Here is an 18,121-nt window from a genome sequence, read left to right on the forward strand (position 1 = left end):
GCCACAGTTGGAAGTTCTGTACCAGAATCTCCAACATCCATTTGTGATGACTCCTCCAGACATATCCCCAGATACCCAGATGTCAGTTCAGAGGACGATGAACCAGTCCCAGGCAAATCAGGATAGGAGTTGGTTAATGGCTCAGCCATCTGAGAGTGATTGGGCTGAAGCACAGCTGCAGCAGGACAGCCCTGAAGCTTCAGGTGGGGAAAGCACACACTGCAGCCAGTTAGTGATGAGGAGGAGGAACTGCCATCTGCACCAGATCAAAGAACATGTAGGGCAGAAAAAAAGCAGGAGTAGCCAAACTTGACTACTACTGTGTTTCCTCGAAATTACTACATGTCCTGATAATGTCATGCTATATTTTTCCTGTGGGCAAAAATATAGGCCCTCCCCCAATAGTAAGCCCCCTGGGTAACCCCCTTCTCCAGCCAGGCAGAGCGCCACTCACCAACCTAGTGATATCCCAAAGGCGCAAAACTGCAGAAGCCAGGGGAAGGGGGCAAATACATTCACATTGCTTGACACCTTTGAGATACCGCTAGGTTGGTGGGTGGCGCTGTGCACAGCTGGAGTGGGGGATTGCCGGGCAGCTGCTCTCACGAGCAGCTGCCTGATGAACGTCCCTTTCCAGCTGAGCAGAGCGCCACTCACCAACCCAGTAATATCCCAAAGTCGCTAAGCCATGTGGCACTCTGCCCGGCTGGAAAGAGAAGTTGCTCGAGCACTTGTTCTGCCTCCAGCTCGAATGTCTCCCAGCCTCACCATGCCCATCTCTCCCTGCAGGGCCAGGCCAGGGCGCAGCCGCCACCATGGCCCCACTGCCACTGCCACCGCCGCCCTGCTGCCGCCGCCGCCACCATGCTCCAAGCATAACCGGCTTCCAAACTCTGAAGTTCCACTGCTGAGTCTTCTGGCAGCGACTGCTCTGGGACTACGCTCTATGGTTGTGAGCTGGCTGTTGGAGACTCTGGTGGGACAGAGAGTCTTCCCACAGCCAACCCACAACCATAGAGCATAGTCCCAGAGCGACCGCTGCCGGAAGACTCAGCAGCGGAACTTCAGAGTTTGGAAGCCGGTTATGCTTGGAGCACAATGGCGGTGGCAGCGCGGCGGTGGCGGCACCCTGGCCCTGCAGGGAGAGCTGGCACAGGCCATGGTGAGGCTGGGAGGCACATGAGCTGGGGCAGAACAGGCACTCACGTAACCTCCCTTTCCAGCCCGGCAGAGCACCACACGGCTTAGTGCCTTTGGTATATTACTGGGTCAGTGAGTGGCGCTCTGCCCGGCTAGAAAGGGGGGGTTGCCGGGCAGCTGCTCATGAGCATGGTCACCTCATGCTGCAATAGCGCAACACAGCCATTTGCCCCTGAGGGTGTGCCTGGCTGTTCGGGCTCCCGCTCGCAAGAGAGCAGCCACCCGGCAACCCCAAACCAATAAGGCCTAAGCAACATTTGGGGGGGTAAAAAGAAAATAAGACCCTGTCTTATTTTCAGGGAAACACAGTACCTATGAGGAAGCAATCTTGTCCCTTTTGATGGGCTGCACCAGAAGTTGGCTATTTACAGCTGTGTGAAAAAGTCCTGCACACTCAGTTTTAAGTTGTATTTACATTTCATATAAGTAACCATGTTTGGTTACCTAAACGGTCCTTTCCAGGGCCACAAACAATAAAAGTGTTAACAAAACAGTAGCATCGGCGTTAGTAATTGCAACACGTATGCCACTGGGTATGCATCAGTTAATTTGTTTTCATACTCATTGTAAGCATGCAAGAAAATTCAAACTCCCCATCCAAACAGCACCAAATTAAAAAAGGCTTATACCTTTCACTTAAAAACCACCAGTATTTATTTAAATATAACAATATTTGCATAGCAGTTAGCATAAAATATCATAAAATCAATGGCCTATCCAAAAAAATGTCATAAACCATAGAGCATACAGGACTTTTCCACACAGCTGTAGCATAGAAGACAGATAGAGCCGATGCCGGGAACATGTTCATTTCCTGTTTTGCTTTGGATTGCTATTGATGCTTGACTTTGGATCATGCCTTTCACTTTCGGATTTGAAAGATTCTGTTAATGTAGCTTTATAATAAAGTTGATTCTCTGGTCATGTTTCCTGTCTGGTCTACCTGGTAAGGTTGGCATAAAACTGCTCCATCTCCCAAGGTCTTTACCACATAGCATTACACATAGGAAAGCAAGGTTGGTGAGAAATATTGGGCTTTAGGACAGGGGTGCGTTCGAGCAGGCAATACTGCCGGTTTACTCGTGTGCGCACTGCATGCACAAACATGCACAGTGCAATTAAAATTGTTCTGCATATGCAAAGAACTGAAAAACAAGATGGCGGCACTGCCGCCGCTGTCCGGGGAACCAATTCAGTGGTGTGGCAGGCCTGGGTCACTGCTGGCTCCAGTGATCCAGGTTGCCAAACCACTACCAGTTTGTCCAAACCAGTAGGAACCCACCACTGGTTTAGGAAGCAAGGGTGGTATTCATGGAATATCTCCACAGAATAACATGCCCAATGACTTAAGGCTGCCATTGGGATTTGACATCTCAGAGTATTTCTTTCCATTAATGATTGAGGACTTGATGCTAATGGGCTTTGTGGTTTGCCTCTTCTTGCTAATGCAACCAAACAATCGAAGCTTTTAGTGGAGAGTGGAGGGGGTTGGCCACTGACACTTCTCTTCCCTGCAGGTTGCTGTGCTGGCAGTCTCATGATCATACTGCCTGCATTGTCCATTGTGTTGCAACAGCAAGAAAAAGCAATGTTAATAATGGAAGAGGGCAGACTTTTTGTGAGGCAAACAAAACAGTATGCAGGAATATCACTCTCCCCTCTACACATTACAAAACTAAGCAATGGCTATGGGAAAAAGTTCTACAGAACAAGAAGGGGCATATTTTATCAATATTGAGTTTAACTATGCATATAACTATGGCATGTTATCACATGTAGTGGGGGATCCTTGTGATGTAGGCTGGATGAACAAAAAGAAACCAGAGAAGGAAATGTCCTAAGGAGATGATTTACTTTGTTAAACAAGTGTATTCAATTAGAATTAAATTAGGCAAATAATTCCCCCCCCCCGAATGTTTTGGCAATAGCATTAATGTAGGAAAACAGTTTGATCAGGGTATTTGGAAGAGTATGATTGAGAAGACATGTAATATATACAACTTCACCTCTGTTCTTGACTATGGCTAGAGGACATCTTAATGCTTTTTGAATGGATCCTTCCTGACAGAATTATTCCTCATAGAGTTATCTTTGGTTCTATATTTAATTTTGATTAATAGACCATCTCCTTTGGCTTCTCTGACTTTTGCCACCTTATTATGGAGCTGACTGAGCTCAGCTAACCTGTTCCAACATGTTCACCTGTCCATTTGAGATATTGGTTCATTATGTATGAGTATGATGTTGATGTGATTGGATCTTTAAAGAAGATTAATCTGTCTCTTGTTCTTGAACAATTGATTCCTACTTGAGCTTAGGTGGGTGACAGATGTTCACATATAAAGGTGAGAATCCTGGGCTTCAAAACTCCTTTCATTCAGAAGCCAGTTTAAAGCTCAGGATCCTAAAAATGAAAGAACCTATGAAGGTTACCATTAAAAATTAATTCAATGTTTTCCTCTTACATGAAGAGATACTTTGTTATAGTGATTATGTTTACATTTCTCTCAGTGTGTTTATAAATGCATGAATGCATACACACTTATCAAAGGGTGTACTATTTTTGTCAATGTGTCAGTGATCCCTCTACTGGAAGATACAAAGCAGAAGCTTTGGAAAAATTGAAAGAATCATCCAGAAACGCTACAGAAATAAGCAAATGGAAACTTTACTATTGAGCAACACATTCATACAATAAAGAAAAGAAAAAAACAACACGGTGTAATCATTTTTTATATAATTAAAATCAGTTATTAAAGTCATCACATGAATAAATATAGTCAGTCAAATTCTGAAGGGATTGTGCTTTTACATTCTATAATTTAAGGTTTTCTTGCATCATTACACACTAGAACAAAAATCAAATAAGCAAATAAGAATAATGGATTTGTTTTTTAGGAATGAATCCTTTTTTAAGAGGTGGGGTCAGAAACACATTCCTTATTTCATGGCACATCCGAACTCCACCCTCATATAAATTTCTACCAGCAAGGGAATTCAAAGAAAGGTAGATTGGGAAAACTAGCTCTAGCCTACTTTATGATGCAAGCCAGAGGTACATTGCCACTATCTCTGGAGGCAGTCAGGTTGGGGAATATTACTGTAGACAAATCTGTTAAACAGATCAGTAAAATATGAACAAATATAACAATGGAACATTATATTAAATGAAATATAACAACATGCTAATCACCAACAAATGAAGAAAAACTTAATACACTCTCTGCAAATAAGAATTCATGATGGCTTTTGTGTTTCTATATGCTTGCTAACAGAACAGAGAGGAAAAACTCATCTCTTTAGATATGACTCCCAACTGAGATATATCTGTGGCTCTTCAGGAGATATTGCTTCAAATTCTAATTTAAAGGAAGTTTGATATTCCTCATTATGCCCGTATTTCAAGACATTTTTGTTCTTGAGCTATCTTTGTTGAAAGGAAATTTAACCCTTACTTTAAACTGCAGGGATAGAGGCTTAACTTCAAATACTTTACATATGCATTTAAAACAAGATATATTCAAAGTATCAAGGCCCACAAACATTATCTACTTTGTTTGCCAATATAATGAAAATCTGCTGGAACACAATCTGGGGCTTCAAAAGAAGAATGCAGTAGAAATGTGCCACCATTTGGAATTTCAAGCTGCTCTGGGGAAGGAGAAAGCATTGCTTCTTGACCATACATTTGGCTATCATTTATACCTGGTTAGTGAGAGCAAAATGGATCCATTCAGCGACATCAAAAGCCATTTGATAAAACCTTCTAATTCATAAGACATTCCACAGGGATGACCTGACCCCATCTAAGCCCTTGATAGCTGGTAAAATGCATGTTGCTTGAAGCGGCATCTTCAAAGGGCTCAGATATAGGACAGCTAGTTTGTTCTCCAATGTGGCTTAGCCATTTCCACTGAATTCCACAGGGGCAGGCAGACCTTCCATCGTGCAAATGCTTCTGGGCATTGATATTTTTTTAATGGGAATATGAACCAAAACCTGCTAGGAAATGCAGTTATAATTAGAGCTCAGTCCCAATAGCTGTCTAGACACCAGCAGCTAAGTGCACTAGCAGATATTGTCATTATTTGGCCAATGCCTTAATATAGAAGGTGTTTGAAGAAGATAATTATTGCCTACTTCACCATCCCTTGGCAGACTATGTTACTTTACACTAGAAGCCAGACAAAGAGAAATGAAAAAAAACATCAGTTATCAGCTGCTATCTCTTTGATTCCTCATTAAAATAAATGAATGTTAGAAAAACAATAACTCTGCTCATACAGTTGATTCGATAAATGCCAATTGTGTAGTCTGTCATGCCCAACTATTAGGCTTCCAGATGATTTAGTCTCATTTAACAAAATTGTACTAAATGCTTAGACTACGGGGAAAAAATCAGGTTTTCGAGGGACATTTAATATTTAAACAAAACCACTGTCACCGTCTAACCTGATCTTACTTGCACTGATTTTGAAAAGTAAACAAGATTGAGCCCGACCAATAAGATGGATAGGTGACCACCACGAAATGTCAGAGCTCTTGTCTAGATCCAGATGTTAAAAGCATATCATGGAAAAAAGCAATGTCAAAACCCTTTTTAACCCAAAACCCTTCTTAATGGCTGGCCACAAAGCTGCATCATTATGTCCAGAAATCATTGGCAATTGAGCCTGATTCAAATGAGATGTTGTCTTTTTAAATTTCAAGATAAAAAAATTGAGAAGTTGTACCTCCTTGAGAATCCTAACTTCTGTTTTGTTGCACTGCAGGTGGATAGTGGTTGACCATGCTTCATATTATACTCCTGAACGGGAATGTTTTTCTTTAGTTTTGCTATACATCTCCCTGCGTCGTCCTGACACTGAACAATAATTCAAGAATTATGCCCAAGGGAACAAAAGCTTACACTTTTGTGAAATTTAGAAGCCACCAAAACTCCAAATGTCTCTAAGTAGCTTACAGTTAAAAATAAGAAACACCCAAAATTGAGAAATGCACCTCCAGAAGTAATAACCATAAATGGTACCAAAACATAATCTACAGGGTCTCAACAATCATCCTGCCCCAAGGCCTGGAAAAGCAATCATATTTTCAAAGATTTTCAAAATATCATCATTAAGCTCTTTACAATTTTTTCCGAGAATAAAAGAGATTTTTATAGATTCCGCATATTTAAACTGAAAACATATGAGCATGACATATCTAGCTTGTTTAATATAGATGCGTGCATATATTTAAAGATGAAGGCTTCAATATATCATGGGAATATTTTAAAGAAAAAAATGTGTGTCTCCAAAAATGTCAAAAGCCATCTATTGTAATTTTTCAAGAAATTGTAATTATATCATGTTAATTTTAGCACAATCAGACCAGCTTACAATGTCTTATAAGTATGAAGAAATTGAAACCCATAGGCAAAATTCATTTTAAGCCAACAAAAAGGAAATAATATTAGTTTTTCAGTTGAGTTATGGTACAATAATTAATCAAGCAAGGTATATAGCACATTTCCTTAATTAGCAACTGTATCTAAATTGCATCTAATATTAGTAAAACATGAAGCTATTTCTGCATATATGCCATGTTAAAAATTAACATTTGAATACGTAACTCAAGAATTGACTGGTACTTTATAGCTCAGACCTTAGAGCCATAAAATACTGAACTATTATTACCAGCCAAACTCTTTTTTGACATTACTCCTATTTTATATAATAGGAAAAACATTTTTAACATTCCTAATTATGAATACTGTTATACTTTTTAGGTATTGTAAAGAAGCCTTTAAGTAGGGAAAACACTGAATAATAAACAAATATTTTGTTCAATTGTACATATCTTACTGTGTAGTTACTTTGGGTGGCTTGTAGCTTGGTTTTTATTAATAGGATTTCAATTGAGTTTCAGGACTGTGAGTTCTGGATCCAGTCCATTTATTATGCTGTTTGTATTATATTTATTTCCCTGTTATTGATTCTTTTAAAAATATATTTTTATTAAGAATTTTAATTACAGTAGGAAGAAAGAAAGAAGAACAAGAACAAATAAATGAAGAAGTAACTTAGAATCCTTATAACAACAAAGTATAAGCACAGTTAATAACTTTTCATTCCCACAAGGTTAAACATGTATCTCTTCATCCCATTTCTTATCTATAAGCAAATCCTGATAACATCTACTTTTTCAATCCTGGTTGACAGCAAAAAGTCCATTTAAAAATTGCCAAAACATTGCACACAAAAAAAGGGGGGGGCGCCTTATTTTAGACTTGGTCAAGTAAGCCTACTTTATATTCCTTTATATTTAATTCTAACCTTTAATTCAATCATATATTATCATAGGGTTTGATTTCTCTTCAGTTCTTCTTTATCCCATTACTTAAATTTCTTCAAGGCTTTAAGAAGCCTATTTTCTTGATCAAATTTTCCAGGACATTCCTTTGGTTTATCATTTGCTTTTGCTTTTTTAATTTTTAAAAATTCAACCAGTTTATTTTGTAAAGAAAAGAAGTAACATATCCTTTTCTGTCAGGTTGCAAGAAAGACACACTGAGGTTCTTTTAAGCTGTTTATTGTTTAAATAAACAATATTTTTATTGTTCCTTTGCCTATAGCCAGAAATCTTGCCAAAATAAAGCAGACTTACATCATTAAACAGATAATCTGAGAATTCTCTTCTTCACAGAGAAACTATTTAAACTTCATGCACTTAAGGGACTCCATACTATATTCCACCATATTTTTCAAATGATTTTTGAAATCATTCTCTTTGCCTGTAATTTGCAGTTCTACACTCAGTACTCTATTTATCGGATAAAATTTGTTCCACATCTGTCACTTCCATCTTTTAGACATTTTCTATTTATGTAAGCAGACATCATTACTGACAGTATTGATATTGTAATTTACTAACTTATGTCTCCATTTTTAAAGAGCTACATTAATATTTCCAATGTTATAATATTGTCTAATATTATGTAACTCCCATTTTGAATTGACATGTGTTGTATTTTTTTCTTCCTCTATTTAAAAAAAATTAGTCCCCTTTATGTTGTTTCTAAAATCATTACTTATTTTTTGTTATGACTTGCTATAATTACCAAAATAAGTCTGTTTCCCATAAAAAGTTGTTTACTTTTTATAGTTAATTCCAAAATCTTATAGTAATAATAATTCAAATTTATCTGGACCGTTAATCCATTTATAACTTTTTTAGATCAAATCTAATTTAACTTTTTGCTGTTTATTTCAAATTCTTTAAGTTCTTAAACTTGTAATTTATTTTTTAGAATAGTTGATAGTCAATTTTTGAAAGTGATTAGAAAGTAACATTTGCAAACTTAATGTTCTTTCAAAGTTTCTGCTGTCACGTGAGCAGGAAGGCCAATCCCACTGTCTCCCAGTGCTCAGACTCATTAAAAACCACTGTCTTGCGATCCTTTCATGAGGAACAGCCATCTGAAGTACATGTGGGCAATCTCCTGTCTTCTCCTTATTCCAAAAGGTTCCAAGGAACCAGACTATTCAGGGATTTCTTAGTCTTTGCCATTGTCATCAGTTCACCATACTTCCCTCAGAAGGCCACATTTTCTTACAGATTCTTCTTCTGAACTAAAGTTTTATATTTTAAAAAAGCTGTGGTTGGTATTATTTTCCCCTCAATAATTAAATATGTTTCAGCCTTTGTATTCATAGTAAAAACAATCAGAGATGACGATCATTCTGGAAAAGCTAATAAGACATAGTTTTTCATATGCAGTGAAAAAAGTCCTTCTAGTAAAAGTTGTTTCACAGTTCTTATCAATCAGGTAACCCATTCAGAATCCTATGGCCCCTTGACAAAAGTTAGGGCAAACTGAAATTGATGAAGAGATAAGGCAGTGCAGTAAATCCAGTTAAATTGACAACCAGGTGTGGAAGACCATAGACAAATACAATATGGACATATTGTCTACAGCTGCCATAAATGGGTTGCACAATTCTGGGCAGCAACCATATGGAAACAAAGCTGCATACAGCATCAAATTAGCAATCACCTATGTTTTTGCAGCTCAGTTATAATGGTGCTAATATTGCTGGACTATTGATATTGTTGCTAGCATATAATTGTATTGCTAGTTTTCTTTTATACAAATTTTCAAGGAGTGAGGAAATGATGCAGAAAATGACTTGTGGAATAATTGCCAGTTCTTTTACTAATAATGCCCATAGAAAAACATTGGGGTATGGTGTGCATGCAGGTGGGGGAACTGATATTTTTACTTCTTTCTATTCAACTGTGTTGTAGACAGTAAAAAAAGATAACCTTGATGGAAAATAGGTAAAAGCTATACTATTGTCTATTTCTATCAAGGCAATCTTCCTTATTTTCCACACACATACATGTTTTGCATGTATTTCCATACACTAAGAACACAAGTCAAGCTATGTATGGGTCAAATGGCCAAGGGACAAAAGGATTTGGGGGGGGGGTAGAATGGAGTCAATGACAACATTCAAAGTCAGCGCCCACCCGCCTTCCCCCAAAAGTAGCATTTGGTGAAAGTGGTTTCCCTGCACCCTGAAGCCAGATCAAGCGACAGTCAAACATGATATTTCTTTGGCCAAGTGATCTGTTTTTGGACAATTGTTCTGCTAGTAGAAACACAGGGCCTGGAGTCCTGTTATATAATTTCTTTCCAACATTTCTTCGAGTTGAAATAAACAAAAAAAGTCTCCTGCTGCTTAAAATAAAAGTCCATTGCAATGAGTTAATATTTCTATTGGACAAAGAGAAATGTCAGATTAGACTTGTTTGCAGAAGGCGGGGGTGGAAAGAGATATGGTACAACAGGAATGTTTCAAGTGCTGAGCCCTTTAAAAATAGCATTGCTACAGACAAGCAACCAATGAGTATACAGGAGTATTTCTGAAAGAGAACATGGCTTACAGCTAAAAAACTAAAAACCAATTTTTAAATAATAGGAACTATGTAAGTTATGTAACACTATAATTGTACGTCCATATAGCTTGCCTAAGCAACAACCACTCTTTGCTGAATTTATTTATTTTTATTTCTTGTAATTTTGTTTCTCAAATGTATAGACTATTCTTCTGCCCCAAGGGATCACAGGGCAATGCCTGGTAAGGAACCTCAATGAAATCACATAGCTCCAACATTTCAATATAAGAGACACAGCAATTCAAACAAAAAATAAGCAGCTTAAGTACATAATATTTTAGAAAATGCATATGGGCTTTTTTTTAAAGGTTCATTTTGATCTGGTGCTGTACTAAAAGGAAAGCAAAATTAGCATGCAAAGTCAAAATACCAGCAAAAAGAAGATACTCTCTTTTACTTATTTGATTTATATCTCACCTTTCATTTAAGAGCTCAAGATACTTACTTCTTTCTCTTATTCCCCCCCCCCCCCCCACAACAAACTGAGAGGTAAGTTAGGTTGAGATTTTCTGGTGAACTTCCATAGCTGGCAGTGAAATAGATCCCAGGTGTCCAGAACAAATTCCAACATTGCTCTTTCGAAAATGTAGATCTCCTTTCTCTGTTAAGCTATTGAGGGAAGAGGGACCTGTAAGAATGGAAGCCAAAACTATTTAATGTAAAGTAGTAACCTTTGTATTGATTTGGAAACAAAGATGTCTCTGTAGCTTTCCAGAAAATACTGTGGTTGATGAACCATCAAGGAAAATTGCTGGATATTAAAACTGTATACTTATTTTAAAAGATGTTCTGTAAATACAAAGGGTATCATCATGAAGAACAATAAAGCCTTGCTTGAACTCCATTCTTTAAATAACAACCCAAGCCTCAGAAATGATTTGCCGGAGAACAGATAAATCTCTCATACTTTTTTCCCCCAAACCTGATGGAAATGTAGTATAACAGATTACGTTGTTCCATTATTTTTTTATTGGACTGGATTGTCACTATAAACTCTGCATGTAGTATTACATCCATAGAACAAAAAGGAACATGGTAATCCTACAATGTAGATGCAGTTGGAATTAAATATTGGATTAATCTACTTAGGAGAAAGGACCATTTTTGTAACAATAAGGATGTTAACAAAGGAAATTCTAATTGCAGCATATTAGCAAACTGTATATTTCTTACTGTTATGCTACATCTGAATTCTGTGACTAATCCTGGGGATGGTTTTTTCATGAGTTAGAAAACCTATTGTTTTATTTCAAAGCTGACTTTGTAAAGCAAGTATATTCCTCTATATCATGGACATCTGAAATTTACAGAATTTTAAGGGAGACATTCAAATACACTGTATCCAAGAAAAAGACCAGATGGAAAGAGATATTTGTTCTCAATAAAGGTTCAAATATAGCAATCTGGATTATATAATCATCAAGAAGCTGTCTACGGGGTTCTAGCATTTCAAGGTGTTCATGGAAACTAATCAAGGAGAGATTCAACCTGGAAACAAGGATAACTTTTCTGACAGTGAGAACAATCAATCGACAGAATAGAAGTTGTCTTTGGAAATTGTGGGAGCTTCATCATTGGATACTTTCAAGAAGAGACTGGACTGCTATCTGTCAGAAAAGGTGTGGGGTCTCCTGCTTGGACTAGAATCAGTGGTCCCCAACCCCCGGTCCGCGGACCGGTGCCGGGCCGTGGAGTACCTGGCAACGGGCCGCGCAGCGACCGGGGGCCATGATCACTGTTCCCTCTAAGGTGCGCGCCTGCGCGGCCGCGCACGTCACAAAGAAAGCCCGTGCAGCAGATTCTATCTGCCGCGCAGAGTTTTCTGTAAAGCAAATGTGGGGAAGTCCTTTGCAGGCGGCTAGAACTGGCCTCCCGCAAAGGACCTCCCCAGTCTTGTTTTGATGAGCCGCCAGTCCTCTTGCTTCTTCTCCTTCACCGGCAAAGCTCCCGCTGGCTTCCCGGCCCATGGCAGTGGTGCCTTTCCTCCACGCGGAGCACCTGAGCTGGCCCCCGCGTTATCCCTCCCCCTTCCTCCTCTGCCGTGCTTTTGAGGCCGCGGGAGCTAGTAGGAAAGCGGCGGAGGTGGAGGCGGCGGCAGGGATAACCCAGAGCCCAGCTGAGGTGCTCCGAGCAGAGGGGGAGGCACCACCGCTGCTGCCATGGGCGGAGCCGCCAGCGGGAGCTTTGCCAGTGAAGGAGAAGAAGCAAGAGGACTGGCGGCTTTGAAATGCAACCCCCTGGTCCCGCCGGCCGCGGATTTGATTCGGCATAAGTGGGGGCCGAACGCATGCTTAGCCGACTTTGCGCAGTGAGGCGGAGTAATTCAACCCCCCCAAAGAACGTGTGTGTGTGTGTGTGTGTGAGAGAGAGAGAGAATTGGATCAAAATTGGTGGCCAAAGGAATGGAGGGAGGGAAGGAAGGAAGGAAGGGAGGGAGGGAGGAAGGAAGCCCTGCCCCCTGTGAAAAAAACTGAAGATGGAGCAGTGAATGAATAAACCATAAAAGCAACAAACAGTTAATGCGTAAGCTGAGGAGCAAGTTCTCAACTAAGGAAGCAATATAAGAAAGAAATATAAAAAGCTCAATATGCCAAAACACTTATTTTAGTCTTCATTTAATTACTTGTATTGTAGTCTGATGTAACATCTTTTTAAAGTTAACGTTAGTTAGAAAAGATAGTTGCGAACAACGCCCCCCCCACCCCTGCGCGCGCTCAGCGGGCCACGGTAAAATTATCAAAGGCTGACTGGTCCGCGGCAATAAAAAGGTTGGGGACCACTGGACTAGATGACCTGCAAGGTTGCTTCCAGCTCTATTCTGATTGATTGATTGATTCAATCCTTTCTTCCTCCAGATCGGGTTTCATTTTATCTCATTGCCATTTAATGGGAAATCTTTTTGTGCCTGGTTTGGAAGAACTGCCTTGGTCCATTTCTCTGCTGTTTGCTTTTGAATCTGAAGTGAAAAAAGCCATTCTTATTTTCAATTTTGTTTTTGTCACTCATCATTGCACGCTTTGTTCTCTCAATTCATGTTCTGTAATAGTAAGTCAACAAAAGTCAGCAAAAGGCTTAGGATATGTTACACTACTAATACAGATAGTTATTTTAAGACAAATGTGTGATCAAATAAAATAGTAGTTCTGGACTAGTTCTAACTATTATTGTGTTTGAATGACTATTATAATTCTGAGCAGGGGGGCAGGTATAATACCACAGGCATGAATCAATTCTTCAAGGGTTAATAGGTGTTCACAACCTCCCCAGATGGTTACTCTGGAGCATTAACCTTACCAGCTGGAACATAAATCTTCTCATTTAGTTTTTCAGATGAACTCTGCAGCTAGATTTGTACATTATGCTAAGCTGTGGTTTGTTTAAACCATGATTTGTGGGGGAAACAATTAGATTCACACAACACATCTGCCAAGTCAAACAAATGATGTGGCAGAGTGAAATGTGCAAATCCAGATTTTATGTCAGTCACTTTGTCTTAGCCCAACTTAGGTTGTTGTAGGAAAAATTGGAAGAACCTTATTGAGAACAGGAGGCATCATATTAAAAGAAATTATCACAAGATCATCACTATTCTAGATCAATTTCACAATAGCAACTGTATAAGCACAGCAGTAATGTGTTTCAAATTATTGACTTCTGGTGCTATTTTGACAGCAGCATTTTGTGCCAGATGCAGTTTCCAAAGATTTTTAAAGACAGTCTTGTTGTTATAGTACACTAATTTGTAAAACGTGGCCAAGTCCACCATCTGCAGGAGGGGCTATGCTTAAAGCCCCTATCACAGTAACATAACAGCAGTCTAATGTACTGTTGTCATTGTCACGTTCTGGGTAAAGGGAGACTCCCAAACGGTCTGATTCGTCCAAAGACGCTAAAGTTCAGAAGAACTCTGGTGGCATATTTTAAGATTAATACATATTACTATGGTGTAGGCTTTCAGGAGCTACAGTTCACTTAATCAGCATCTTGTCCCAGAAGACATGTATATGGTATGAAGTTTTTTAAAAAAATCACTCTCTAAAGGTATATTTGAGCTCCAGGCAGATCCCAGGTCTGAGAAATATGAGATTGCTAATGAAGTAGAATAGCAGTCTTTAAATGAAGTTATAAGTATTATAGGCAGCAGGAAAGATATTAATCAAACGCTAACCTTCCATTTTAACCTTACAGAACTTACCTTCTACATTAGATCTGAATAATGCAATATTAGTTCCAGGCAGTTCCAGTCCTTGCGCAACAAATTGGGAAAGTGATGCAATGAACTGGTGTTGTATGTGTTTATAGTTGCAAGGATTCTATTCTCTTTCTAGTGGAAAACATATTTGGTTTTCCTTAAGGGAAAGAATACTCCCCTACTTTAAAGAGGGGAGCATCAAGGATAGCTTTTATGGGAATAGGAGATCGAACTAAATAAAATATAGAAAGAGATAGATGAGGAATTTTACAAGGAAAAACCTAGTAAGATATATAATGCCATTTGAGGTTTGGGGAGCAAATTGTAGAGATAATTTAAAGGGGTAGGGAAAATTTGGGAGTGTTTCTTTTTAGTACATTAAAATTGTACTTTTATGACTAACATCTGTCTGTGTTCTTATATATTAAATGATCTGTTAGTTCTTTTGAGTTCTTTCTGGAAATAAATCAGGATATAAATATTTAAATGAGAAAAGGCTAGGAGGTAGTGGATGACATACTGTGAAAGTTCCTGAACAATTAAGAGCCAATTTGATGTAGCGGTTAAGGCATTAGACTAAAAACTAATTTAATTTAATTGTTAATTTTAATCTAATTTTTAAATTTTTATTGTTAATATTAATTGGGTTTGTTTTGGTTACTTTATTTAATTTCCTTTTTAACTTTTGTAATATGTTTTTTTAATGCTGTACGCCGCCCTGAATCCTTCGGGAGAAGGGTGGCATATAAATCCAATAAACAAACAAACAAAATTTGGGCAATCATAGATTCTAGTCCTGCCTTACATACAAAGTCAACTGGGTAAGCTTGGGCAGTTAACTCTTGAGTCAGAAAGGAGGTGTTGGTAAACCATTTCCAAAATCTTGCCAAGAAAATTGCAGGGACTTGTTCAGGCAGTTACCAGGAGTCAACAAACTGAAGGATAAAGACAATAGTTTTAGAAGTGAATTCAGATGAAAGAAAAATGGGAAACAACGTTGTGTGAGTGGAGGTTTAGGTATAAGAAAAAAGGGAACTAAGATGAAAACCAAAAAAAGAGCTGCAGTCCGCAGGAGTTATTCAGAGAAAGACAGAATATAAAAATGAAGGGTAAATCACAAAGGCTATAGATTCTGAATGCGGATAGTTGGGAAAAAGAGGGGAGGCATGACAGCTTTCACTCCAGCTGGGGTGTTTCCAGAAACACTTGGTTGACCACTGTAGGAACAACTTTCTGAATTGGATTTGCTTTTGTCTGATCCAGCTAGTAAATAGCATAGGGCAATATTTATGGCTTTGGATTGAGAACCTAATAGAATTCTAGGGGAGTAATTACTGAAAGCATTTTTTTTTATTAAAAAGGAATTTGTAAAGAAAGGACCCCACAAATTTGTGAAGAGCCAAGGGTGATAAATTATCGTTTTTTGCTATTCACAAGTTTATCATTTTTATTTGAAAATGTCAAGTTATCTTTTCCCCCCACTTGGTCTACTATCACTTATGGGATCCTAATGTCATTTACGGTGTCCCATAGGATTTGAAGGAGAGGTTTTTCTACATTGTTTGGTACCTCTAAGGCAGAATTGGAGACTTTCCGCCCGCCAAGCACATGTTTTGCCTCTCTTCAAAACCAGCCTTCCCTCCCCCACCCCGCTCGTTGTCGCTAGCCCCGCCCACCTTGTATCCTGCCCCTCCCACACCTGCCGTTCCCTCAGTCCTCGACTCGCCCTTCTAGTTTGCGCGAAAGTTCCTTCCGGCCTCTGATTGCCACCTGCTCTTCGCGTCTAATCAGGAGACTTGGCCGGTAAACACCATTCCAGGGCAGGGCGAAACTGGGCGTGGCAGCGGGAGAGGTGACTGCGCCTCCTCCAGACGGAATAGGCCATTCAGAGATCTGGGGGCGTGGCCTGTGTCCATGGGGACCAGGGATGGGCTCTGCCAAGCTCGCTGTTCACCCCCATTGTTCGCTGAATCGAGTCACTTGGAGCGGGGCGGAGTGGATAGAAGCAATCAAGGCGGTGGCGACGGGGCCAGCAGGTGGGTCGGGGAGGGAGGGGGAAGGAAGGGGCAGGGAAGGGACCCCCGGGCGAGAGGTCGCTTCGGAGGGGACGTATGGGGGTGGGGACGGCAAGGTATGAGCTTTCTCCGGGGAAGCGGGCTGGGGGACACAGTCCCGTGTCAGGAAGTATGCTTAAGGGGATGGCGAGGGAAGAAGACCCCTCCCGCCGAAGGAAGTCTTTGGGCGCTGTCCCCACGGCAATGAAGTGGCATGCAGGAGGGGATTCGTGCGGGGGGCGGGGGAGAAAGGGAATAAGGGACGAGTTTAGGTTCCACACCCCAAACTTCTCTCCCCGCTTTCTACCATATGTCGAAGGGGTTGGTATTTCCTTGCTCCCTGGGGGTGGGGGTAGAGGGTCTTTGGAGGTGGTGGAAGTGGAGCTCCTTGGGGTGGGTGAAAAGAAACGGAAAGGTGGGTAAAAAGGAAGCGAGCGGGGGGGGGGCGGTGTTAAAAAAAATACGCCACTGCCTGAATGAAATTCGGTGGGCTTTCCCCCCCTTTGGAGTCTGAAGAGAAATGCGGGAACTTGTGGAGAAGGGACGTGGTCAGGAGGCCTGTGGATAAACCGGGGGGTGCAACTGGATAGGGATGGGACTGCCGGTTGGTGGTTTGTGCCTCCAAGATATGGGGAGCTTGCTCTTGGATTCAAGGTGGTTTTGAAATGGTGGTGGGTGAAGTGGGAAGCTCATGCCAGTTGAGGTAGTTTCCAGATGCGCTCATCGAAGCTGAAAAGAAACAAGACTTTTGGCCCAGGGGGGAACAGGGAGAGCAAGGTGCTGGAAATGAGCTGTAATCCCGTCATGGAAATAGGAGCACAAAAGACCATTTTGAAGTGGTAGGTGTGAGATAAGCTTGAGTTGGGGCATTGATTTTGGCTCTGCAGCGAAAACCTTGGAGAATGAGGGTTGGTTTTTTCAGTGATGGTGATGATATACATTCCAGGAATTGTTGAGAAAAAGTTGGGCAGGGCAAGACATTACAGAGTGAGGTTAAGGGAATGTGGAGTTGAAGACAGTAAAAGAGACCATTCTGATTAATAGAGGTAGAAGAATACTTGGAGGAGTGGGCTGGCATTGAGCTGGAAATATTTCTAGTTGTCAGCTGCTCTGCTTCTGTTTCAAGGTCAGTGTTTCAAAGGATACCATATGTTTTAGCGCAAGAATAATATCAGTTATTGGGTTTAGGGATTGAAATCCCAGTAAGTTGGTTTACTAGTTTATGGATTCAGTTCACCTAACCATGGTAAGTATATGTCTACTGTTGAGGGATAAAATATGCCTGCTCTTTTGTTTAGTTTTGAATGTGCAAGAATGAATTTACAATTCATTGAAAAGTGAATCTTTGTGTACGTATTAGAAAATATATAAAATAATTAATTGTTAAAATTAATGTGTGTTAATTATGGATGAATAGCACTCCCCCTTCTGGAGCACTGATAGGAAAAAACCATTGTGCATGAATGCTGGTTCAGAGAAAAGTATGCTGTGTGCTCATTTATGTGACTGATTTGTGAACAAAGGGTGCATACTCCTTGACTCTTTCATACTTTGATTTCCGAAGTGTGCTAATTAAATTTGGCTCTTGTTTGCTCAACTTGAGCTGTTGCATTTAGAAGTCTCATAATCCAGTTTGTCTCTCCCAGACACACCCTTTATGTTGTCCCAAAACGAATTGTTCATTACCCTTCAGCCATTTTAATAGTTGTCTACTGTATTAAAAAAAATTGTA

General features: G+C 40.0%; 1 protein-coding gene across 2 annotated transcripts in view; it reads left to right on the forward strand.

The window, feature by feature from the left end:
* Window positions 1-16,222: 16,222 nt before the first annotated feature.
* JUP (junction plakoglobin) overlaps window positions 16,223-18,121 on the forward strand; it is a 54,962-nt gene continuing 53,063 nt past the window's right edge. For both annotated transcript variants that reach the window (XM_014063805.2, XM_087713513.1), the window contains exon 1: window positions 16,223-16,371. In XM_014063805.2, the coding sequence (XP_013919280.2) occupies window positions 16,250-16,371 (122 nt within the window). In that variant the 5' untranslated portion in view covers window positions 16,223-16,249. The remainder of the gene's footprint in view (window positions 16,372-18,121) is intronic.

Source organism: Thamnophis sirtalis, unplaced genomic scaffold (genome assembly GCF_051295495.1).
Source record: "Thamnophis sirtalis isolate CommonGarterSnake01/CBP01778 unplaced genomic scaffold, rThaSir2_p1.2 scaffold_4, whole genome shotgun sequence".
Lineage (NCBI taxonomy): Eukaryota > Metazoa > Chordata > Lepidosauria > Squamata > Natricidae > Thamnophis > Thamnophis sirtalis.